Here is a 27483-nt window from a genome sequence, read left to right as displayed (position 1 = left end):
TTCATTTTACAGTTTCATTTATAAAAATAAACGGTTATCACTCCTATTTTTTTTTAAGAATTCCTACTTTACAGCATTTTTTCCACACCTGCCTAAAACTTTTGCACAGTATTTATACGCACACACACACACACACACACACACACACACACACACACACACACACACACTCACACACACACACACACACACACACACACACACACACACACACACACACACACACACAGCTATGTTTTTATTTCTCCCCTGGTTAAAGAAAAGCAGCTAGATAACAGGAGTAATATGCAAATATTAAAGGAGCCTGTGCTCTTTCTTTCTTTCTTTCTTTCTTTCTTTTTTTCTTTCTTTCTCTTTCTTTCTTTCTTTCTCTCTTCCTCTCTCTCACGCTTGTTCTTTCTTTCTTTCTTTCTTTCTTTTTATATTATGCAGTGCTGTACAGAAAATATTTAGGGCAGGACCTGATGGTAAAGATCTAAGCAGGAACATTTTCTAGAAAACACTGTAATATGTTAGCATTTTTTATAAAGCATAATTAAGGAAAGTTACCTCATGTAACTACTCTTACTGGCAGCCACATTTCACTGATACAAAACCCTGCCCTCATTTTGGACCCAATCAGAAAGATGGGTGTGGTGATCAATTAGCATATCAAAAGGCAGAGGAGGAATGTCATGGGTGGGGCTAGGAGAGGACAATCAGTAAAGGGGGGTGGGGGGGGGGGACAGACAATGGGGTTGTGACAGAAATATAGGAGTAGATAGGAATAGAGAGATACCACAAGAACTGCAGGGAAAAGCAAGAGATTAGGGGCATGGGAAATGATTGAGTAACAGTCTAGGTGACAAACACAGAGTGGCAGTCAGAGAGAAAACTACAATAGTACTGCAGAAAAATATTTTTTTTCCTCTTTGTTAACAATAGATAAGACAATACTGAAGTGGTAGAGGGAGAAAGAGATTGATAGGTAGGATACCGGGAGAAAGAAGGGATCTGCTGCAGTGACAGAGAATGGGATAGACAGACTGCAGCAGGGAGAACAGAGGAGAGATATAGAGTCTGCAGCAGAGAGGAGGGGGGAGTAGGGGAGGGAGGGAGAAAGATAGATTGCAGTGGAGGAAGAAGGAAAGAGTAAAAGAGACAGTGGCAAGGGAGAATAGAGACTGCAGCTGCTGCAAATTGTTACATCCTGAAGCTACAAAGAGAGGACCTATATAGTAAGAATGTTACAAACAGAAGAGGCACTGCTGTGACTGCGCTGAGACTACGCTAGGAGTCTGCTATCCACCAGGACAAGTGCTGCAGTTTACAGAGTGTGACCACAGGAAGAAACACCAGACACCATACAAGGAGAGTGGTCAGGTGGACCTGGTATGCAGGTGTCTGTGTCACATAAAGAATAGTCCATGAAGAGTATTCTATACGAGGAAGAGACGGCATACCCTGAGGCTTTTGTGTTTGCGGAAGAATAGAAGAATCTGTGCAATAAGAAGCCCATGAACGTTCAACGAGAAGAATGTCAACACACTACACATCATAGCAGGTGACATCACATGCCACGTAGTAACACATAGCATCATTTACCAAGGTATCTCTTGAACAGTATTAGATTACACTGTAAATAATTAATAGCAAAGTACCACATTGCTACACCACTTGGCTGATTGGTGAACTCATTGGAGAACATGACAGAAATAACAGAAATTGATCCACAAAATTCGGAGCAGCGACTACCAGTGACCAGCAGCAGCGGAGGGTGTGGACTTCCAGAGAGCAAGGTATCCTTGAAACATAAAACACCATCTACCCAAACCTCATTCATATCCCATTTACATTCTAGAACTTTAACAATACTCACAAATATGCATGGTAGAGAGATAGATAGATAGATAGATAGATAGATAGATAGATAGATAGATAGATAGACCAAGAACTAAAAATACTAAAGCATAAATCAGTATAAAGATCTCATTCCGAAATGGTCATGACAAGTCCTCACCAAGAAGATCAGCAAGGATTATCAGGACAGTTTCTATAAATCCCATTTATGAAATATTAGCACAAGTATCCATGTAATCTCTTGTCTTCAGTTTTTCAACCCTTTGGCTTGCTTGTACATCAAAATGATCTAATCTATGTCCTGGCGTACCAATATTCCCAGATCACTTATCTCACATTAGTCAAATCTCTACTTCTGCTCATTTTACTATCTCCAGGAGGGTCCAGTTAGCCAGCTGCCTGACCTACTTTACACATACCCTAACCACATTCATTTCATGCCATCCCTGATTTTGTGAGTTTTATCCAAAGCAATAACTGAATCTTATACAGTTATCTCATTATGTTTCTGACTAATCCAGTTATGTATGTCTTCACTGCATATGGACTTGCCTTGTCAGGTATTTTGCCTTGTCAGGTATATTCTCTATATATGTGAGCAGATGTTATTCTAACTCACCCTTTTGTTTACTGACATAATTGTTACTTAATTTAGTAACTTTATAAAGCATCACAACATGAACAGTTTTTGTTTTACACATGAAGAACATTCTTTCCATTTTACAGAAACAGCACTTCTATACATAGCTAACAATGTTGTCAAAATACTACATACATCATAACCACAGCATAGGCAAAGCAATTGCAGGGGGATTATGGGTCCCAGTAATCCTCCCTCTTGGCTAGATTTACTGATTCTCATATGACTAAATCTGTAGTGATGTGCTGCAGAAGCTATTGCGCTCGCTCCTTTTTGCAAAGCAGTGGTATTTTTTCCACAGTAAGACATATAACACATTTTTAGTAGACATATTATAAATATATTCATAAAATATTAATCAATATATTGGTGAAAGGCAAAGTTGGAATGGCCACTATTAAAATCCAACATGTATATAAATAGGGTGGAATTGAATTCTTCCCACCCCCGATCATGCCCGCCAGACAGCTATTCAATTGTTTCTGTCGACGGGCACAATTTCATCATTTTTAGCTCGCTACCACCGGGGATGGTGAGCTGAAATGTGCTAAAAGTGACCCGCTTGTGCACCCAAATTGTACTTTCTGTGATTGCGCCCATGACTTTAGGCCGGTTTTGACTCTTCACGTGCTAAACTCGACTGATATTTGTGCAATATACGCGATATGAGGGAGTCAATTGAATATCACCCCCTGTTCTCCCATCATTTTAGACAGGTGATCGGGCGCAAGAAAACAATAGAATTCCGACCCCATATTGTCTGCCTATTTTTCTTCCATTAGCTGCACAGACATGTTATCAACATCCAAACTTTCAAAAATGATTTCCCATCAAATCATGTTTCCAACATTATCTACTTCCTTCACTATTACCCCAACTTCCTCCACCTATATACATCTCATCTTTATAAACAACTCAACCTTATCCAAAATGTACTGTCCTTATCTTCCTTTATTATCAGTGTCTCACCTTCATACACACACACACACACACACACACACACACACACACACACACACACACACACACACACACCCATACCTTTATTCATTATATGCAACCCAACTTCACTTAACACATTTACTCTTCTTCAGTCACTGCTTGTACTCCTTCTTTACCCAAAACATCCACATTTTTTATCAGTACAAACAACCCAATTTCACTAAGTATGTCCATGGTTCCCATAAACCTACAATACCAGAACTTACCTATTCTTCCTCCCTTGGTGGTGGCAGAGACCATCTAACCCAATCTTTTCAATGTGCAATTTTAAAAAGCACTTCCTAAACACACTATAACCAAAATGATAAAACATTATGACACACAAAAGTAATACATGTAAGTAATGATGTTCTGATGATATTACTCTACAAAACTGGTTAAATATATATGAAAGGGAGCGGAGGTAGAAGGTTCGATTAGTGATGTTTCAATGTATAACATTTTCATGCAAATATGCACAAATAGGTGCAAGGACCTGAAAGAGGGCATGCGCCTTAAAATGTACTTGTTGGACAAAGTAGATTCACATTTTTTGTGGTGCTCTATTCTTCCACTAATCTTGATGATACCCTATGCATCAACTGAAGGGTGTCACGGTGGTTAGCACTGCTGCATCACAGAATTATTTTAGATCAGGGTACTATCTGTGTGGAGAGTTTGTGTGGGTTTCCGCTGTGAGTTATCTTTTCCTGCCACAGTCTCAAAACATGCTGGTAGGCTAATGTTAGTGTTTGTTAGACTGTATGACTAACCGTGGCAAGTGCTCCTGTGAATGATTAAACATTCTCTGTAAATCTGGGATATATGCTAGCTCTATATAATAGTTAAAAATATTAAAATCTTTTTATTCCACATCTGATTTAATACAGCAAAGGACAAACCAAGTGCAATTGGCATTGCTGTAGCATCTTTTGCATGCAGTAAAATTCTGAATGCCCAGTGAAAAAAATCTTTTTTTTTTTTGCATATCCTATAGCAGTAGTCAATTTGAATGATTAAAAATTACTTTCAACTTTACAACCAAGATTACTTTGGTATCTGTGTCCAGGGTTCTCTTCCTTTGAATATTAAACATATATGTTTAAAGGGGGTGGTCTTCAGTATGCCGGCTGTCGGGATCCCGGCGCACAGTATACCGGCGCCGGATTCCCGACAGCCGGCATACCGAAACTTATTCTCCCTTGTGGGGGTCCACGATCCCCCTGGAGGGAGAATAAAATAGCGTGGCGTGCGTAGCGCGCCACCGTGCCCGCAGCGTGGCGAGCGCATACACTGTCGGTATGCCGGAAGTCGGGCTCCCGGCGCCGGTATGCTGGTCGCCGGGAGCCCGACCGCCGGCATACCATACTACACCCGTTTAAAGGTGACTATCTGGCCACAGCATCTCCAGCAAAGGTTAGAAGCAATGTAAACTGGTGAGAACTAAATGTCAGTGGTAAGTAGCAGTTCTCATAGACATTTCTTTAATATAAATATCCCATTTAGTTCCCATTTAGCTTTGAGAGTCTCTATATGCATTAAGTTAGGTACTAGGCAATTGTACATAGTGGAGATCAGCTTTTTTGTACTACAATAGAAGAGGCACAGGGCCACAGCAAAGGTTGAGCTGATATGTATACTGTAGAATAAAAGTGCTGAACTGAAGGTATTGATAGAATTAGAAAAGTTATACCCAATGAAAAGTCTGGGTTATTCCACATAGAGAGATATCTTTCACTCTGTGAACACTATGCAACCCATTTGCAGAAAGAAACATATGTAAGATCAAGTTTCCATCCATAATCAGGATCACAAAGATCTTCTTTGGGACAATTGTGAGTTCATCTTCTCATCTACAAACACTTAAAAAACAAACAAACAGAATTACCATTGCTGCTTAACCCTCTCACAATCCTTTCATTTGTTACAGCCCAAATCCATTTCTGCACCCACTTTATCTACGCTTTTGACTTATTTCATACCAAATCTACACCCATTGAGCCTACACTGCTTTTCTCACCTGCATTTCTGCAATTCTTCTGCTCTGATTCCTTTACAGTCTCCTCTCCTACTTCCACTTTCCCTCAACCTATTTACCTACTTAACACTATGTCAAGGCTTTCTTATACTCCCCACATCACTCAGTGTCAACCTAATAATGTATCTTTTTCCTTCCACCCTAGTCTCCTACAACTCCTCCTCTGTCTCCCCTCCATCCCTCTGTTTCCTTCCCCCTCCTTTCCTGTTACCCCACTTTCATTCACCTCTGCCCCATGGTCCTGCTACCCCACAACTCAGCCCTGCTCCCTCTCTCCCTTCCCTGTCACCTCCCCACACTCCCATCCACATCACACTGACCTCCCTCCCTGCCCACCTCCTGCAGTTTCCCCTCCTAGCTCAAGCACCCGCACCATCACTACTCTCTCATCATCCCTGCCCTCAAAGTTAATCTCACCTCATCGCTACAGCAACCCTGATAATCTCATTCACATCTCTCCCACAAACTCATACCCCCTATCCTGTGCCCTCTGGAATGCCAGATCTGTTTGTAACAAACTGGTCCCCACTCATGACCTTTTCATTTCCAACTCCCTACGCCTACTAGCCATTACTGAAACTTGGATTACGCCCTCTGACACTACTTCTCCTGCTGCTCTCTCTGCTGGGGGCCTCACATTCACACACACACCCCGACCTGGGGGTCGCCATGGGGGTGGTGTTGGGGTCCTTTTACCTTCTACCTACTCCTACCAACTCATACCACCAGACCCGTCCCTTACATTCTCTACATTAGAGGTCCATGCTATACGCCTCTTCCAACCAGTCCATCTTAGAGTAGCTGTTATTTACCGCCCCCCCTGGCACTGCTTCCAAATTCATCGACAACTTTGCTTCCTGGCTTCCTCACTTCCACTCTTCTGACATTCCCTCCATTATCCTAGGCGATTTCAACATCCCTATTGACATCCCCACACGATCCTCTGCCTCTAAACTCCTTAACCTCACCTCTTCACTTGGTCTCTCCCAGTGGACCTCCTCACCCTCCCATGTGAATGGGAGCTCACTGGATCTGGTCTTCACTCACCGCTGTGATATTTCTGATTTCTCCAACTCCCCATTTCCCCTCTCTGACCACCACCTGCTCTCCTTTAACCTATCTCTCTCGACTTCCCCATCTCTACCTCCTAAGGCTACCATCACTAAGCGTAACATTGAAGCTATTGAAACCACATTCCTTTCCTCCCTGTTTGACTCACTTCTCTCTCCTATTCTCTCTCTCTCATGCCCTGAACAAGCCACTTCCACATACAATGCATCCCTTACTTCTGCTCTTGACTCTGTTGCTCCACCAACCACTATTCACCCTTGCAAATTAACACCTCAACCCTGGCAAACCAAATGCACCAGATATCTGCAAAAATGCTCACGTACTGCTGAGCGACACTGGAGGAAATCACGCTCTAAGGCAGACTTTCTCCATTTCAAACTTATGCTCTCATCCTTCAGTGCTGCCCTTTCTCTTGCTAAACAGTCATACTTCAAGAACCTCATCTCCTCCCAGTCTTCCAACCCCCGGCGCCTCTTTGCCACTCTCAACTCACTCCTCTGCCCACCTCCACCTCGTCTCCCTTCCTCACTCTCTGCTCTTGACTTTGCCACTTACTTCACATCCAAAATTGACTCCATACGTCAGGACATCACATCACACCAGTCCATCAGTAATCAGCCTTCTCCCATCCCTTACCAACCCTCCCCATCCCTCGCACCTACTCTGACATCTTTCTCCCATGCATCTGGAGAGGAAATCATGGCCCTCATTCATTCCTGTCCCCTCACCACTTGACCCTATCCCCTCCAGCCTCCTCCACTACCTCTCTCCTTCTGCTTGTTCCCATCTTTCTCACCTTCTCAATCTCTCCTTCTCATCAGGCACTGTCCCCTCTGCCTTCAAGCATGCACTCATCTCTCCTATTCTTAAAAAACCTACCCTTGATCCAAACACTCTCTCCAACTACCGACCCATCTCTCTCCTCCCTTTTGCCTCCAAACTCCTTGAGCGTATTGTCTACAACCGCCTTACTTCCTTTCTTTCCTCACACTCACTGCTTGACCCATTCCAGTCTGGCTTCCGTCCTCTCCACTCCACTGAAACTGCCCTTACAAAAGTATGCAATGACCTCCATGCTGCTAAATCTAAGGGACACTACTCTTTACTTATTCTACTTGATCTCTCTGCTGCTTTTGAAACTGTGGACCATCCTCTCCTGCTGCAAATCCTTCACTCCATTGGTCTGCGTGACACTGCCCTCTCTTGGCTGTCCTCCTACCTTTCTGACCATTCATTCTCTGTCTCCTCTCATGACTCCACCTCCCCCTCTCTTCCACTAACTGTAGGGGTACCCCAAGGTTCTGTCCTTGGTCCTCTTCTCTTCTCTCTCTATACGTCCTCACTAGGTAAGCTCATTAGTTCTTTTGGTTTCCAATATCATCTCTATGCTGATGACACCCAAATCTATCTTTCCTCTCCAGACCTCTCCCCTGCTCTCCTCACTCGTATCTCCAATTGTCTCTCTGCTACCTCTTCCTGGATGTCCCAGCGCTTTCTTAAACTTAACATGTCTAAGACCGAGCTGATCATCTTCCCTCCCTCCCGCATAACCTCACCTCCTACTATCTCATTATCTATTGATGGCACTACTATCTCGTCTAGCCCCCAAGTGCGCTGTCTTGGAGTAATCCTTGACTCCTCCCTCTCCTTCAAACCACACATTCAGCACCTCTCACAAACCTGCCGTTTTCATCTAAAAAATATTTCCAGGATCAGACCCTTTCTGACCTAGGATGCTACTAAGACTCTTATCCACTCACTGGTCATCTCCAGACTGGACTACTGTAATCTCCTCCTGATTGGCATTCCTGACAAATACCTCTCTCCACTCCAATCTATCCTCAATGCTGATGCCCGGCTCATCTTCCTCACCAAAGGCACTACGTCCACCTCTCCTCTCTTACTAGACCTTCACTGGCTCCCCTTCCCTTTCAGAATTCATTTCAAGCTTCTCACACTCGCTTACAAAGCCCTCACCCATTCCTCTCCCATCTACATCTCTGACCTTATCTCCCTTTACACTCCCACCCGTCCTCTTCGCTCTGCTAATGTACGCCGACTCTCCTGCCTACGGATTACTTCCTCCCACTCCTACCTCCAAGATTTTTCACGTGCTGCACCACTTCTCTGGAATTCCCTACCTCTCCCCCTCAGACTCTCCACCTCTCTACAAAACTTCAAACGGGCTCTCAAGACCCACTTCTTCACCAAACCCAGCCAAATCTCATCCTAACCCTCTGTTCTATGCTATCTATGTACCCCATCTGTGTCAATCCTGTCTGTCTACCCCTCCCCTTTATAATGTAAGCTCTCACGAGCAGGGCCCTCTTCCCTCATGTGCTTATCCTTTCTTACTTTAATAATCTTCAACTACACCAAATACAGCAGTCTTCTGCCACCTGATACTTATTCCAGTGTCATCTGCTGATGTAACTATGTTCATGTACCCTGTACTTGTCCTATACTGTCATCAACTGTAAGTTGCTGTTTTCCTGTTTGATTATTTATGTACTCTGTAATTGGGCGCTGCGGAACCCTTGTGGCGCCATATAAATAAAGGATAATAAATAAATAAATAATCCCTGGAGGTGAGCAAAAATGCTGTTCCTGATCAGCCCCAGATACTGCATGAGAAAGTTGCTGTAGTAAGATTATATCAAACTAGGTGATTCATCGCGCACGGCCGGGAGCTCTTCACACCGTCGTAAGGCGCTACGCCCGCTTAACCCTTGCACACCCTCGTGGCGTGCAATATTTTTATTATATGGAGTATTACCTCCAATCATAATTGTGTGAGTGGTTAAATATTGCATGGACAAAGGGCGTGCAATGGTTAAGGGGTCGAAGCCCCTTGCAATGGCGTGAACAGCGCACGCAGGGCCTGATGAATCACCTAGTAGATGCTTTAGTTGGGGGAGTGGCGGGTGCAAGGAAGATGCGGATGGGACCCGGGTGTGCCGCGGGAGAGGAAGGGGTGGTTGCAGTAGTGCCGCAGGTGGGGGAGGGGCGGATGTGGTGGTGTGGCAGGAGGGGCAGATGCGGGGTTGCTGCGGTGGGGGAGGGGGTCCGGAGCTACCGCAGGTGCTGGAGGGGGTGTGTGGGGGTGCCGCAGATGGAGCCCGGAGGTACTGTGAGTGGGGGAGGGGCGGATAATGCTTATCCTGCTTCTCCTGTCAGAAGCTAAGCTGCTGTCCTCCCTTTGGCAGTGGCTCTCCCGGAGACTCGCAGAGCAGCCAATCACTATTGTTAGCGCCGGTGTCCCAACGCGCCGCATTGCAGGGAAGAAGATGCACTCAATAAACTATAGCTCCCAGCAACCCTAAGGGCCGGAATGCTTCGGCGCTAAGGGCTGCTGGGAGCTGTAGTTTACTTAGTGCGTATACTTCCCTGTAATGCGGTGCGTTGGGACACTGGTGCTCACAGTAGTGACTGGCTGTCAGAACTGAGTGACTGGCTGAATCAATGTAAAAGGTGAGAGTGCTGTGCAGTGTCAGTGACACTGCACACACGCCCAGCGCTAGCCGCTCAGCAAAGGGATGCAGTGCAGGGAGGCACCAGAAGGAGAGACGTTCTCCCTGCTCTGCATTCCTGTGCTGAGCTGCTGCTGCTATCCGTGCTGCTGTCATACATGCAGCGGCACCAGCAGCACAAAACCTCCTCTCCCCCTCGGCGCCGGCAGCACAAAGCCTCCTCTCCCCCTCCCCTGTGTGACATTCAGTGGCCGGGCGGGAGCCAAAGGGGGCAGAGCTAGATGAGAATAAGGGGCAGAGCTAGACAGGACCATGCTGCAGCAGGAGGATGAGCTGCTACAGTTTCGGCCAGCCAGACTTCATTAGGTAAGTGTCTGGAAAGAGAGTGAGAGAGTGTGTGTGTGTGTGTGTGTGTGTGTGTGTGTGTGTGTGTGTGTGTGTGTATACAGTGTCTGTGTATACTGTATATATGTGTGAATGTTTATGTAATGTATGTACAGTATGCATGTGTGTGTGTTTGTATATATATATATGTGTCTGTGTGTATGTGTGTATATGTGTGACTGCGGCATAATGTGTGTAAGCATCACTGGTACAGGAGGCGCTATGTGTGTAAGCGGCACTGGTACAGGGGCGTTACATGTGTAAGCGGCACTGGTACAGGGGCCGTTACGTGTGTAAGCAGCACAGATACAGGGGGCGTTACGTGTGTAAGCGTCACTGGTACTGGGGGGCGTTACATGTGTAAGCGTCACTGGTACAGGGGGGCGTTACGCGTGTAAACGTCACTGGTACAGGGGGCGTTACTTGTCTAAGCGGCACTGGTACAGGGGCCGTTACGTGTGTAAGCAGCACAGATACAATGTCTAAGCGGCTCTGGTACAGAGTGCGTTACATGTCTAAGCGGCACTGGTACAGTGGGCGTTACGTGTCTAAGCATCACTACTACAGACGGCGTTACGTGTGTAAGCGTCACTGCTACAGGGGGCGTTACGTGTGTAAGCATCACTGCTACAGTGGGCGTTACGTGTCTAAGCGGCACTGGTACAGTGGGCGTTACGTGTCTAAGCATCACTACTACAGACGGCGTTACGTGTGTAAGCGTCACTGCTACAGGGGGCGTTACGTGTGTAAGCATCACTGCTACAGTGGGCGTTACGTGTGTAAGCATCACTGCTACAGGGGGCGTTACGTGTGTAAGCGTCACTGGTACTGGGGGGCATTACATGTGTAAGCGTCACTGGTACAGGGGGGCGTTACGTGCGTAAGGGTCACTGGTACAGGGGGGCATTTCGTGTGTAAGCGTCACTGGTATAGGGGGCGTTATGTGTGTAAGCGTCACTGGTACAGGAGGCGTTACGTGTGTAAGGGTCACTGGTACAGGGGGCGTTACGTGTGTAAGCATCTCTGGTACAGGGGGCGTTATGTGTGTAAGCGTCACTGGTACAGGGGGGCATTACATGTGTAAGCGTCACTGGTACAGGGGGCATTATGTGTGTAAGCATCACTGGTATAGGGGGCGTTATGTGTGTAAGCGTCACTGGTACAGGGGGGCATTACATGTGTAAGCGTCACTGGTACAGGGGGCATTATGTGTGTAAGCATCACTGGTACAGGAGGCGTTACGTGTGTAGGCGTCACTGCTACAGAGAGGCGTTACATGTGTAAGCGTCACTGGTTGAGGGGGCGTTACATGTGTAAGCGTCTCTGGTACAGGAGGCGTTACATGTGTAAGTGTCTCTACTACAGGGGGTATTATGTGCGCTGTGCCTTTGTAAAGTATGCGAGGGTGCAAATTTATAGTTTGCAGGGGGCACCGAACACCCCAGCACCGGCCCTGACTGCACACCCACTGCACTGCACAGCACTGTCACTTTTTACATTGATTCAGCGTCCAGACATTACCCTCCGCGATATCAGCCACTCTATCCGTTACATTAGTCATCTCTGGGCTTCCAGGCCGGCAGCCCAGGTGCTGTGTTGGGTCAGGGCCTCTGGGGATTTGGGCGCGGCTGTGGCAGGGAGACACTTCTGTGACATCACACGCAGAGGAGGCTCCGCAGCTCAGAGAATATGCGGAGCAGGGAGGGCTATGAAAGCCTTCCGCTGCGGCGCTTTCATACACATCTATGCCGGTGGCCGCAGCAGCTTTTGTTCCACCTGTGCTGCGGCTAGGGAGTGGGGATTGTTGATGTGGGAGGGGGCAGGCGGACAGGCAGCAGGACATAGGATGCTGCAGTAAAAGGATATTTTTCCCCTATCTACAGCGCAGAGAGTTGCTGCAGATGCAGTGGCATATCCTCCAGCTGGACCTTTTTAGCAGGTACAGTCCCTTTTTTATGGTCTGTACCGATTTTTTACTCTCCAAGCTTCCATTGAAAGTATAGGAAAAGGGGTGTGGCCACGCCGCTGTACTCATGGCCATCCCCCCTTTTCGAATTTGTATAATTTTTTATGTGTAAATTGTTGTAGGGTATGTTGCTGCAGATGCAGTGGGCCTGTTTTGGGGTGTGGACCTGGAGCTGCAGCTCCATCAGTCCCATTGCTAATCCTGCTCTGTGAAAACACAGCAGCCAAAGGGCAGAGCCTTCCATTTGATGTAACCTGTGTAGGAGGGCATTTCTCGTCTAATCAGCTGTGGACTGGGTGTGATAGACCTGTTGTTAACCCAATGAGAGCTCCTAGCCATGCCCAGCGTTAGAGGCCCAGGCACAGAGTCACAGATCTGGGCTATTATATAGGAGATGGGCAAAATGGGTCTGCCAAGGTATTCAGGAGCAGATGTACTAAGCCTTGGAGAGTGGTAAAGTGGCGAGAGCTAAAGTACCAACCAACCAACCAACCAACCAACCAACCAACCAACCAGCTCCTGTCATTTTTCAAACACAGTCTGTAACATGGCAGTTAGGTGCTGATTGGCTGGTACTTTATCACTCTCCACTGTACCATTCTGCAATGCTTTGTACATCTCCTTGTCAATGTTTACTTTAATAAATTAAAGCTATTGCCTACATGTAACTATTATCAAATAGTGCATACATGTAGGGGTGAAGCCGGGCACGCGTGCTGCACAGTAGAGGGGCTAATTGGCATCAGGGGGGCGCGGTGGGTGGTAAATGGCAGCAGCGGAGGCAGACTTGCCTACTCTCCCGGAATGGCCGGGAGGCTCCCGAAAATCGGGTGACCCTCCCGGCCCCCCGGGAGAGCAGGCAAATCTCCCGATTACAGGGGTCCCCCCTGCCCGGCCGCCCACTTAGCGAGTAAAGTGGGCGGTCCGGGCAGGCGATGACGCGATTCTTGTTGAATCGCGTCATCATAGCCATGCCCCCTGCTGTATAATGCCGGTAATAGCGGCATTACACAGTGGGGGACGGGGCTTACACGGGACAATCCCGTAGTCACGCCCCTGGCTCGCCTGCGCCATGTCCCCGGCCCGCCTGCGCCACGCCTCTGGCCCGCCCCCCTCTTCACTCACATCGCAGCCTGCCCCCCTGCCGAGCCGACCTGGCTGCTCTCTCCCGGAGAGAGCAGCCAAATAGTCGGTAAGTATGAGCGGAGGATGGGGAGGAGGAAGAGGCTTTGCAAGGGGTGACTGACTGACTTCTGCCTCTCTCCCCAGTGCAGCACACAGCAGCATGTGCCGTATGCTGTGCCAGTCCTCTCTCCCTTGCACACAGAACCTCTGCAACTGGGGGGGGGATTCAGGAGGTAAAGAGTACCATCTGCAACCCTCTCCCCCCTTCAGCTCCACTGCATGCATCCCATCTTGTGCATAACAGGTAGAATAGAAGAGGTGGAATGTGAAATAACATGCAACATTCTAAGATGATCAAGCTATGACCATCATAGTTGCCTACCCTCCCTCATTCTGCAGGAGACTCCCTGAAATAGCAGCAATCTCCCTCTCTCCCTGAAAAGTCCAGCAATCTTCCTGATTGCACCTTACCCCCATTATGCAGCTGTTATATTCTTGGGGGGGGGGGGGGGGGGGAAGAAATCAGAGATACATACATTCAAATGGGATCATTAGTGTCATTTCCCTGCATTGGTTATAAGGTATATCTCCCAACTTTGATCTCAGCGGCGGAGGGACAGCAACGCGCGCCCATTTTAGGGGGCGTTGCCTAAACACAAGGGGCGTAGCCTCGTGGCAAGTGCCGCGATCGCAAGCCATGCCCCGTTTTTGTCATTATGGGGGCATGAACAGCGCTGTGAGAGCTGCTGGTCATGCCCCCCCTCTCTCTGCCGTGAATAGACGCTGTGCGCATGCGCACAGCATCTATTCACCGCTGCTCTGCTCAGAGCAGCGAGTGACAGGGAGGGATCTCCCAACTGCCCCCCCACCCGCGGGACACTGCGACCCGCGGGTGGGACAGCGGGACAGACTGTGAAAAACGGGACTGTCCCGCCAAAATCGGGACAGTTGGGAGGTATGTATAAGGCACAATGATCCCTATGGCCACTTACAGTATATGGAATCTCTTGTAAAACACAATACACGAACAAATCCTGCAAAATATCAGGGTCTTTTCTTCAACAAATAGATCTTACTAACTTTGGGGCTCATTTACATTTGGATGTAAGTCATTTTCATGACACGCCTCTCATGTAGCAGTACATGCCCGCGCTGATAGGTGTTACTTTCACATCTCCCTGAAATGCTTTTTCAAAAGTAGGCAAGTATGGACCAGATTAGCACAAAGCCACATCACCAGCGTGGGGATTTCTCAATGGCATAATATGAACTGGGGAAACTGCAGTGTATTCCACACATTTAGGATGATGGGAGTACTGTTCTTTTTAATAAAATTGCCAGCATATCTTATTGACAATTTTATTGGTAGGGCCCCCACAAGTTTGTTTCCCTGGAGCCCCCTCAAACCTTAATCTGCCCCTGGCTATAATGCACCAGCAGATGCTGTACACTGCTACTGATATGGAAAAAAAAAAATGTAAATGCAAAAGGAAATCTGTCTCTGTACTATAGCCACGTACACATTTACCATCAGAAATACATGTTACTCTGCAAACAAACATCAACAGCCCAATTTATAATACATATCAGCATCCAATCATCATAGTCACTCATCTACAAAGTATACATTTAAAAAGTTAATCATCATCTGTAAGCGACTCATTATCCATATAACTCACCCAGGGCCGGTTCTAGGGATTTTTGCGCCCCGGGCGGGAAATAGGAGCGTGGCTTCATACAGGGGGTGTGGACAGTTACGCCCCCTGTACAGTAGTAGCGCCGCTGAAATGCTGTGTGGTGCGCGATGATGTCATCGCGCACCGCACAGCAAAGGTCCTCTCCACGAGGGGAAACTAGACGCTACGCGGGCACAGCGGGCAGCGGGGGGCACAGCAGTAGTGGATCTTGCCATGGTGCAGCGCCCTCCGGAAGGCGGCGCCCCAGGAAAAAGTCCTGCTTGCCCGTGGCAAGATCCGCTACTGAACTCACCCATCATAGGGGTATATTTACTAAGCTCCTGATTTTTACCGAGTTGGTGTTTTTTCATCAAAGTGTCATCTTGGGAATTTACTAAACTCAAATCTCGGCAGTGATGAGGGCATTCGTATTTTTTTTTAAGACAAAGAAAAAATATACGAATGAATACACCATCGGTCAAACACACCTGTTATTTTATACAACTCGATAATTTACTAAAAATTCTAATTCACATTCACTATCGGCAGTAGCCAAACACTGCCGTGAAAAAATACAAATCGTAAAAAAAAAAGCAGTTTTCAAATAGACCTGCTTTTTTCCCCCGTGTTCTGATAGGCATGCATAGATTCGTGAGATCCGTGCACGTTTATCAGTGGGAAGGGGTGTGAAAGAGTTAAAAATCAGAATTTTTTTTTGCGTGGGGTCCCCCCTCCGGCTCTTTGAGCCAGTCCTGGTTGTAAAAATACGGGGAAAAAACTGACAGGGGTTCCCCCATATTTTAACAACCAGCACCGGGCTCTGCGCCTGGTGCGAAAAATACGGGGGACAAAAGACGTAGAGGTCCCCCGTATTTTTAACACCAGCACCGGGCTCCACTAGTCAGAGAGATAATGCCACAACCGGGGGACACTTTTATTTGTCAAAGAGGGTCCCTTTAGCCAATCAGGGAGCGCCACGTCATGGCACTCTCCTGATTGGCTGTGCGCTCCAGAACTGTCAGTCAGGTTGCGCACTGTAGATATAATGTAGCGCAGAGGCGCTACTTTATATCCAATGGTGGGAACTTTGCGGTCTGCGGTAGACCGCGAGGTTAAGTGGGGCCAACCACAAGAGTTACCTCACTTAACCTTGCTGGGACTTGTAGTTCTGCTAAAAAAAATATTCTTTTTTTTACACAAAAGGCTACCAGCCTCCCATCCACCGCCCTTGAATGGGGGGGACAGCCTTGAGCTTCACCCCTGGTCCTTGGGTGGCTGGAGGGGGACCCCTTGATTGAAGGGGTCCCCACTCCTCCAGAGTACCCCGGCCAGGGGTGACTAGTTGGTGATTTAATGCTAGGGCCGCAGGGACCAATATAAAAGTGTCCCCCGGCTGTGGCATTATCTCTGACTAGTGGAGCCCGGTGCTGGTGTTAAAAATACATGGGACCCCTACGTCTTTTGTCCCCCATATTTTTTGCACCAGGACCAGGCGCAGAGCCGGGTGCTGGTTGTTAAAATATGGGGGAACCCCTGTCAATTTTTCCCCTGTATTTTTACAACCAGGACCGGCTCAAAGAGCCCGAGGCTGGTTATGCTTAGGAGGGGGGACCCCACGCAATTTTTTTCAGGATTTTTAACACTTTATACACTTCTTTTAAGGTACACAATGACGCCCTGCACGGATCTCACAGATCCGGCCAGGATTCATTGTGTTAAGTTCGGCAGTGTTTTACTAATCACTCCTGTAAAACACTGCCCGAAATTACGAATGACATCGACATCGGAAAACACGAAAATGCAGAATACGACAGCATAGTAAATGAGGCGTAAAAAAATAAAAAAGTTGCAAATTCACACATTCGATGTCATTCGTATTTAATCTCCCTCCAAATCCCGACAATTACGAATCTTAGTAAATATACCCCATAGTTTCTAAAATCATCATGCCAACTACACCGTTATACACAAAATATGCCATTATCAATGTTAACCATCGAAAGATCTAAATGTAACTATTTTACATATAAACATCCTTTTTGGCATTTCAACTTCACCACTAAACATCCCATCATCATTGTTACGCAACTCAGTATCATAACTACACATATCTCTTTGTCACTATTCTCCCATTCACTATCCCAACTATACCATTAATACACATAAACATTCCATCACCATAGCTATCAATATTGTTTCCTAAATACACTATTACCCTTATAATTACCCTATCATCACTGTTCCTCGCTCAGTATCCCAGCTACAGTGTATCTGGAAAGTATTCACAGCGCTTCACTTTTTCCACATTTTGTTATGTTTTAGCCTTATGCCAAAATGGAATGAATTCATTGTTTCCCTCAAAATTCTACACACAATACCCCATAATGACAACATGAAAAAAGTTTTTTTGGGGAGATTCTTGCAAATTTATTAAAAAAATAAAAAAACATCACATGTACATAAGTATTCACAGACTTGGCTCAATATTTTGTTGATGCACCTTTGGCAGCAATTACAGCCTCAAGTCTTTTTGAATATGATGCCACAAGCTTGAAACACCAATCTTTGGGCAGTTTAGCCCATTCCTCTTTGCAGCACCTCTCAAGCTCCATCAGGTTGGATGGGAAGCGTCGGTGCACAGCCATTTTCAGATCTCTCCAGCGATGTTCAATCGGATTCAAGTCTGGGCTCTGGCTGGGCCACTCAAGGACATTCACAGAGTTGTCCTAAAGCCACTCCTTTGATATCTTGGCTAGGTGTGCTTCGGGTCGTTGTGCTGCTGAAAGATGATCCTTCGCCCCAGTCTGAGGTCAAGAGCGCTCTGGAGCAGGTTTTCATCCAGGATGTCTCTGTACGTTGCTGCATTCATCTTTTCCTCTATCCTGACTGGTCTCCCAGTTCCTGCCGTTGAAAAACATGCCAACAGCATGATGCTGCAAGCACCATGCTTCACTGCAGGGATGGTATTGGCCTGGTGATGAGCGGTGCCTGGTTCCTTCAAAACATGACGTCTGGCATTCACACCAATGGGTTCAATCTTTGTCTCATCAGACTACAGAATTTTGTTTCACATAGTCTGAGAGTCTTTCATGTGCATTTTGTCAAACTCAAGGTGGGCTGCCATGTGCTTTTTACTAAGGAGTGGCTTCCGTCTGGGCACTCTACCATGCAGGCCTGATTGGTGGATTGCTGCAGAGATAGTTGTCCTTCTGGAAGGTTCTTCTCTCTCCGCAGAGGAATACTGTAGCTCTGACAGAGTGTCCATCGGGTTCTTGGTCACCTCCCTGACTAGGGCCCATCTCCCCTGATCGCTCAGTTTAGATGGCCGGCCAGCTCTAGGAAGAGTCCTGGTGGTTCTTAACTTCTTCCATTTATGGATGATGGAGGCCACTGTGCATATTGGGACATTCAAAGCAGCAGATATTTTTCTGTACCCTTCCCCAGATTTGTGCCTCAAGACAATCCTGTCTCGGAGATCTACAAAAAATTCCTTTGACTTCCAGCTTGGTTTGTGCTCAGACATGCACTGTCAAGTGTGGGACATTATATAGACAGGTGTGTGCCTTTCCTAATCATGTCCAATCAACTGAATTTACCACAGATGGACTCCAATTAAGCTGTAGGTACATCTCAAGTATGACGAGTGGAAACAGGATGCACCTGAGCTTAATTTTGAGCTTCATGGCAAAGGCTGTGAATACTTACAGTATGTACATGTGATTTCTTAGTTTTTTATTTTTAATAAATTAGCAAAAATCTCAAAAACACTTTTTTCATGTTGTCATTATGGGGTATTGTGTGTACAATTTTGAGGGAAATAATGAATTTATTCCATTTTGGAATAAGGCTATAACACAGGCATTCCCAACCACAGTCCTCAAGGCACACCAACAGTGCAGGTTTTAGTGATATCCAGGCTTGAGCACAGGTGACTTAATTAGTAGCTCAGTTATTTTGATTTAACCATCTGTGCTGCAGCCTGGATATCACTAAAACTTGCACTGTTGGTGTGCCTTAAGGACTGTGGTTGGGAATGCCTGCTGTAACATAACAAAATGTGGAAAAAGTGAAGCGCTGTGAATACTTTCCGGATGAACTGTATACCATTATAGATGTAAATATCGCTTGACCATAGCTACCCAGGTTTTGAACTAATTAAACGGTTACACATAAAGATCCCATTAATATAAAGGAACACAATTATACCATTATACACATACACATGATTATTACCAATGTCAATATCCCAATTACACTGTTACACATATAAACATCCCATCATCCATGTTACCAAACTCAAGATCCCAAGTAAACCATAATACTCAAAAACTCAACTCAAAGTCAATTACCTCAACAGTACACAAATCAATATATCACCTTTATTATAATATACATATAAATATCCCATTATCATTACTCAACTCAGAATCTTAACTGCACCATTATACACCTAATCATCCCTTTTTCTCTTACGTCCTAGAAGATGCTGGGGTCCACATTAGTACCATGGGGTATAGATGGGTCCAACAGGAGCCATTGGCACTTTAAAAGTTTAAGAGTGTGGGCTGGCTCCTCCCTCTATGCCCCTCCTACCAGACTCAGTTTAGAAAATGTGCCCGGAGGAGCCGGTCACAGGTAGGGGAGCTGTACAGAGCTTTTCTAGAAAAGTTTATTTTTAGAGTTTATTATTTTACAGGGAGGCTGCTGGCAACAGCCTCCTTGCAGCGAGGGACTAAGGGGGGGAGCAGTGTCCGCCCTGCGGGGTCTGAGCCACTGTCTCTGCTGACTGGACACTGAGCTCCAGAGGGGTCGGATCGTTCTCCGCCACAGGGGACCGCTCGTCCCAGCAGCATGCCGCCAACCCCTTACAGGGCTGAAGATGTGGTGAGACACCGACCCCCCCTAGCAAGTGGGGGGCCGGAGTGAAGATGGCAGCAACAGGAAGGGAGCGCAGTATTAACTGCGCTCCTGGGAAGGCTCAGAGGCACATGGTGCGGCACTGTGAGGGGCGCCCTGGGCCAGCGCTTACCCCCACACTGGTCCAGAAATCTGTCGGGGTCCGCGGATCTCAGCCAGCACATTTTTCCTCAGGCCAGTATAATCCTTGAAGAGCGGGAAGACAGCGTCATTAAGGGGGCGGAGCTTCTCCTCAGAGTGGACCCAGCAGCGTTCCAGTGCCATTTTCCTGCCTACACAGAGCTGAGATGAAGAACAGGTCCCTCCACAGCAACTCCCGCTATCTGTATATGGTACCAGGGGGTTGTAGAAGGGAGGGGAGGCTGTAAAACTACTGTGTATCCTATTAAGGTGCACAGTCAGCGCTGACAAGGGGTCTCCATTTGCTGAAAGCACTGTGTGTGGGTTGGCTCCAATCTCTGTGTCTCTCTTGCCATTCTTGGGGGTGAAACTCTGTCTGCCCCCACCTGTGTGTGTGTGGCGTGTTTGGTGGTCTCCTTTAGCTATGTCCAGGGACACTGTGTCATATGCTACAGAGGATTTATCCTCCCAGGATGATCCCATTCCATGTAATCAGGATAGCACTGGTTTAGCACAGATACATGCAAGGGAACCAGAGTGGTTTTCCTCTATCAAATCTTGGATTTCTCAGATCTCTGACAGGGTTGCAAGTAATGAATCTGCAACCCAGGTATTACAGAGCTCTATGGCAGTATGGCCAGTTTCTGGTACCTCAGGACGCCCCGCTATATACCCCCACAAACGTGCGCTTGTGCATGTCACACAAGACGATACGGATACCGATTCTGACATTACAGACGGTGAGGGGATGTGTTGCGGGAGTCCGCATCTCTTGCAAAGGGGGTACAATTGTTGATAGAGGCTATCAGGGATGTGTTGAATGTTAATGATACCACACCTGAGCAGGTTGAGGGGGCTTTTTTCATTGAAAATAAAAAAGCCTCGCTAACCTTCCCTGCGTCAAAGGAGTTGAATGCTATATTTGAAAAAGCATGGGTAAACCCTGAGAAAAAATTCCAGGTCCCTAAAAGGGTGCTGGTGGCGTTTCCTTTCCCTGAGGATAGGAAAAAATGGGAAAACCCGCCGATTGTTGACGCATCTGTGTCCAGACTCTCAAAGAAGGTGGTTTTGCCTATTCCAGGATCTACCGCCTTAATGGAGCCGGCTGATAGAAAAATTGATAACACGCTTAAATCAATGTACACTGCTTCAGGGGACATATTACGTCCCACTATTGCTACTGCATGGATTGCAAAGGCTATAGTAAAGTGGTCGGCTACCTTACTTGAGGATTTGGATACGATGGGAAGGGATGACGTTGCTTTATATTTACGCAACATACATAATTCAGCAGGTTTTATGGTAGAATCCATGGCTGCGGGAATATCTTCCATGTCTGTTTCAGCTCGTCGGGGACTGTGGCTGCGCCAGTGGTCGGCCGGTGGAGTGTGTGTGGAGTGTGGAGGCCCTACCCTATACAGGTCTGGCTCTCTTTGGGGAAGCGCTAGATGCGTGGATATCCAAGGCTACAGCGGGTAAGTCTTCGTTTCTTCCCTCAGCTGCACCTGCTCCGAAGAAATCCTTCTCTTAATCAGCAACACAGTCCTTTCCGCCTAACAAACCTAGAAAGGCTAGACCGTCCAATACCTTCTTTAGGGGAGGTAGGGTTAAGTCCAAGAAACCTGCCGCTGCAGGTTCCCAGGGACAAAAGCCTGCTTCATGTATGCCAAAGTCCTCCACATGACGGTGGACCGCGCGGCCTGGAGGTGGGGCCTGTGGGAGCGAGACTGGGTATCGTCCGGCCTGGATCTCTGGGTGATAGATATTGTATCCCAGGGATACAGGCTGGAATTTCAAAGTCACCCTCCTCATCGTTTTTTCAAATCAGGCTTACCAACTCTGTTGGCAGACAGCACTGTACTACAGGACACTGTCCAAAACCTGGTGGAGGCACAGGTCATTGTACCAGTACCACCTCACTTGCAGAACAAAGGTTACTATTCGAACCTTTTCGTGGTACCGAAACCTGATGGTTCGGTCAGGCCCATTCTGAACCTAAAATCACTGAACCCCTTTCTAAAGGAGTTCAAGTTCAAGATGGAGTCTCTCAGGGCGGTGATATCAGGTCTGGAAGAGGGGGAGTTCCTTGTATTTCTGGATATCAAGGATGTGTACCTCCACATTCCGATCTGGCTGCCGCATCAGGCTTATCTCCGTTTCGCATTGCTGGACTGTCATTTCCAGTTCCAGGCCCTGCCATTCGGCCTCTCCACAGCCCAAGGGTGTTTACCAAGGTGATGGCAGAAATGATGATTCTCCTCCGCAAACAGAGTGTGAACATCATTCCATATCTGGACGATCTGCTGATAAAGGCATTGTCCAAGGAGATGCTGCTGCAGTCCAATTTTCTCACAACATGCCTCCTCAAGAGTCATGGTTGGATTCTAAACCTTCCAAAGTCACATTTGGAACCAACCCAGAGGTTATCATTTCTGGGAATGATCCTGGACACGGAAGTGCAAAGGGTGTTTCTTCCGCAGGAAAAGGCGTTGGTGATACAAACTATGGTCCGGGATGTCCTGAAGCCATCCCGGGTGTCGGTTCATCAATGCATTCGTATATTGGCAAAGATGGTGGCCTCTTACGAGGCTCTCCAGTATAGGAGGTTTCACGCTCGGACATTTCAACTGGATCTCCTGGACAAGTGGTCGGGATCTCATCTCCACATGCACCAGAGAATTTGTCTGTCGCCTAAATGCAAGGATTTCACTACTCTGGTGGCTCCAATTGCCTCACCTTCTAGAGGGGCGCAGGTTCGGGATTCAGGACTGGGTCCTTCTAACCACGGATGCGTGCCTTCAGGGCTGGGGAGCAGTCACTCAAGGAGTAACCTTCCAGGGACGGTGGTCAAGCCTGGAAGCCGGCCTGCCCATCAACATCCTGGAACTAAGAGCCATCTACAATGGTCTCCTTCAGGCGGCCCCTCTTCTAAGAAATCGGGCCATTCAAGTGCAGTTGGACAACGTAACAACAGTGGCTTACATAAACCGACAAGGCGGAACGAAGAGCAGAGCAGCAATATCAGAAGTGACAAGAATACTCCTCTGGACAGAAAAGCGTTAGCGCTGTCAACCATCTTCATTCTGGGAGTAGACAACTGGGAAGCAGACTTCCTCAGCAGACACGATCTCCATCCAGGAGAGTGGGGTCTCCATCCGGAGGTATTCAAGGAAATAACAAATCTTTGGGGATTACCCCAAATAGACATGATGGCCTCTCATCTCAACAAGAAGCTTCGGTGTTATTGTTCCAGGTCGAGGGACCCACAGGCAGTGGCAGTGGATGCCCTGGTGTCTCCGTGGGTGTTCCAGTCAGTGTACATGTTTCTACCACTCCCACTCATCCCAAGAATCCTAAATCTCATAAGGAGAACAAGGGTCCAAGCGACCCTCATTGCCCCAGACTGGCCAAGAAGGGCTTGGTACGCGGACCTTCTGAATCTACTTCGAGAAGAGCCGAGGCCTCTTCCTCTTCAAGAGGACCTGCTGCAGCAGGGGCCGTTCGCCTATCAAGACTTACCGCGGCTACGTTTGACGGCATGGAAGTTGAGCACCTGATTCTTGCTCGGAAAGGCATTCCGAACAAGGTTATTCCTACCCTCATACAGACTAGGAAAGGGGTAACATCTAAACATTACCATCGTATTTGGAAGAAATATGTCTCTTGGTGTGAGTCCAAGAAGTTTCCTACGGTGGAGTTTCAACTGGGACGTTTTCTCCTCTTCCTGCAAGCAGCAGGTTGGGATCTGTGAAGGTCCAGATTTCGGCCCGATCCATTTTCTTTCAAAAACAATTAGCTGCCCTCCCTGAGGTTCAGACCTTTTTGAAGGGAGTTCTGCATATCCAACCTCCCTTTGTACCGCCTACGGCGCCTTGGACCTTAACTTGTTGTTGCAGTTCCTCCAGTTGGATTGGTTTGAGCCTCTACAGGAGGTAGCGGTCAAATTTCTTACATGGAAGGCGGTCACGTTGTTGGCCTTAGCTTCTGCTAGACGGGTGTCTGAGCTGGGGGCTTTATCCTGTAAAAGCCCTTACTTGATCTTCCACGAAGATAGAGCTGAGCTCCGGACATGTCAGCAGTTTCTTCCGAAGGTTGTGTCGACATTTCATATCAACCAACCTATTGTGGTGCCAGTGGCTACTGACTCCTCAATTACATCAAAGTCCTTGGATGTTGTAAGGGCTCTGAAGATATATGTGAAGAGAACTTCTCGTCACAGAAAGTCGGACTCTCTGTTTGTCCTATATGATCCCAAGAAAATTGTGTGTCCTGCTTCTAAGCAGACGATCTCTCGCTGGATCAGGTTCACTATCCGGCATGCTTATTCTACGGCAGGATTGCCGTGTTCAAAATCTGTTAAGGCCCACTCTAGTCGTAAGGTGGGGTCTTCCTGGGAGGCTGCCCGGGGTGTCTCGGCAGTACAACTTTGCCGAGCTGCAACTTGGTCTGGGTTGAACACGTTTGCAAAGATTTACAGGTACGCTACTTTGGCCTCTGATGATCTGAAGTTCAGTCAATCAGTTCTGCAGGAGCCTCCGCGCTCTCCCGCCCGTTCTGGGAGCTTTGGTACATCCCCATGGTACTAATGTGGACCCCAGCATCCTCTAGGATGTAAGAGAAAATAGGATTTTGGTTACCTACCGGGAAATCCTTTTCTCGTAGTCCGTAGAGGATGCTGGACGCCCGCCCAGCGCTTTGTTTCCTGCAAATGTTATTTGGTTCAGCACCACTTCGTTTTAGTTGAGTACTGCATTGTTACTTGGTAAGTAATGTTTCAGCAGTTGCTGACTGTTCAAGCTACGTTGGCTTGGCGTGCCTTGTATGTGTGAGCTGGTATGAATCTCACCACTATCTGTGTATAATCCTTCTCTCGAAGATGTCCGTCTCCTCGGGCACAGTTTCTATACTGAGTACGGTAAGAGAAGCATAGAGGGAGGAGCCAGCACACACTCTCAAACTCCTAAAGTGCCAATGGCTCCTGGTGAACCCGTCTACACCCCATGGTACTAATGTGGACCCCAGCATCCTCTACGGACTACGAGAAAAGGATTTACTGGTAGGTACCAAAATCCTATTATCTCTGTTCCCTCATTTAGTATCCCAAGTAAACCATTACACAAATCAATAACCAATTTAATCATTGCCCAACTCAATAAGTATAATTTGCTAACTGCAGTGACATCACTATGGTTGGTGTGGCCTCATGGGGGAGGGTGTGTGGCCTCACAGGGAAGTAGGTGTGGCCTCACAGGGAAGTAGGTGTGGCCTCCTGGCACGCCCCCATTGTCATTACTTTGGAGCCGTTGAAAAACTCCCGGAGATGCAGGACTGCCCCCAAAGGCTTTCGCCTCATTTGGTGTCACCCCCTCGGTTGGTGTCAACCAATGCAGTCCGCACCCCTCTAACAACGGCACTACTAACTGCAAAATATATGGGGTTGTAGAACATCTCAATTTGTTCAAATATGTTCTCACATAACAAAAAACACAGACCACGCAGTTACTCCTTTTTCCATTTACAGTATTTACTGAAACATAGAAACATACATAGAATGTGATGGCAGAAAAGAACCACTTGGCTCATCTTGTCTGCCCCTTTTTTACCATATTTTTACCTCAAACCTTATTTGATTCTTATTTCTTTGTAAGGATATCCTTATGTCTATCCCATGCATGTTTAAATTGCCCTACTGTCTCAGCCTCTACAACCTCTGATGGGAGGCTATTCCACTTGTCCACTACGCTTTCTGTGAAGTAATTTTTCCTCAAACCTAAACCTACATCCCTCCAGTCAGTGGCAAACGCAGGATTTGCATGGGGGGGTTTCCAGAACTGGGTGGAGCCAAGCACGGGGGTGGGGACTGAGGTGACCCAGTATATGCTGGGTCCGTAAAATTAGTGTGTCTGTGTGTGAATATATATATATATATATATATATATATATATATATTGTAACACTGTAGGGGTGCAAGGTGCCTTTTCCTGGGGAATATGGCAGCCCGCAGCAGCTGAGGAACAACACAAGTCCAGTTTCTGGTACAACTGACCCCGGCCAGTTTTATTGAAACAGAAAATAAAACAAACCCCAAAATAAAAATACCTTGCCTGTCCGGCACTAACTAAACATAAGATGTTCCTAACTGTCACTAAACAAAACACAGAGTTCTTCAGTACATACTGTATAGCTTACTTGCATCAGAAAGCGTGTCTCTCACACACAGATCCTGCAGCCTTCCCAGGCAGTCTGCCCATACTAATCAGGTTAGAAGCACTATATCACTCTTACACAGCTGAAACCCTGATTAGCCCTCTGTGAGGCCAAAGACCCGAACTGGGCCCAATGTCTAGAACTCGCCTTATCTCTCTCTCAGAGCCTTTTCCCAGCTTTTACAGCAAACTGAAAAGGTTCAGACAAAACAAAAAGCATTTTTCCTAGAAGTTAACATTTTCTAAAACATGTAAGACAAGAACCTGGGACAAATATACCTGCCCTCAAACACTATCCCAGTGTTCTTGTCACATATCCCCCTCCCCTGTTTCGACCTAGGGGCCGGAACACTTGTAGCCCCCAAACAGAAGATGCGAGACAATGCATCTGCGTTGGCCAATTGTGTTCCCGGTCTATGTTCGACAGTAAACTTAAAGTCCTGCAACGCTAGAAACCATCTAGTTACACGAGCATTCTTGCCTCTATTTACATACATCCATTTTAAAGGGGCATGGTCTGTCACTAGTCTGAATTGTCTACCCAAGAGGTAATATCTCAAGGTATCTAGTGCCCACTTAATGGCCAAAGCCTCCTTTTCCACAATGGCATACCTTTTTTCATGCTCATTGAGTTTCCTACTCAAATAAATGATAGGGTGTTCGTCCCCATCTCTGGTTTGGGACAGCACAGCACCTATCCCTACCTCTGAGGCATCTGTCTGTACCACAAATTCTTTTGAAAAATCTGGTGTTATCAACACCGGTTGTGAACACAAAGCCACTTTTAATGCTTGGAACGCCTTTTCTGCATCAGGGTTCCATTTCACCACATTTGACTGCTTCCCTTTGGTAAGGTCTGACAACGGCACCGCTGTGGTCGCAAAATTAGGAATAAACCGTCTATAGTACCCAGTAATTCCCAAAAAAGCCCTTACCTGTTTTTTATTAACTGGACGAGGCCAGTTTTGAATAGCATCAACTTTATTCAATTGGGGCCTAATCAGACCTCTGCCTATGGTGAAGCCCAAGTATTTGACCTCCTCCATTGCG

The 27483-nt window shown here is 47.0% G+C and overlaps 1 protein-coding gene across 1 annotated transcript in view; it reads left to right on the top strand.

Annotated features, from left to right (window-relative positions):
- Positions 1–745: 745 nt before the first annotated feature.
- STAC2 (SH3 and cysteine rich domain 2) overlaps positions 746–27483 on the top strand; it is a 70638-nt gene continuing 43900 nt past the window's right edge. Inside the window, exon 1 of the mRNA XM_063959721.1 lies at positions 746–1778. Coding sequence (XP_063815791.1) covers positions 1686–1778 — 93 coding nt within the window. The 5' untranslated portion in view covers positions 746–1685. The remainder of the gene's footprint in view (positions 1779–27483) is intronic.

This window comes from Pseudophryne corroboree, chromosome 3 (genome assembly GCF_028390025.1).
Source record: "Pseudophryne corroboree isolate aPseCor3 chromosome 3, aPseCor3.hap2, whole genome shotgun sequence".
Taxonomy (NCBI): domain Eukaryota; kingdom Metazoa; phylum Chordata; class Amphibia; order Anura; family Myobatrachidae; genus Pseudophryne; species Pseudophryne corroboree.
Note: the sequence above shows the minus strand (reverse complement) of the source record. Positions and strands in the feature narration are given on the sequence as shown.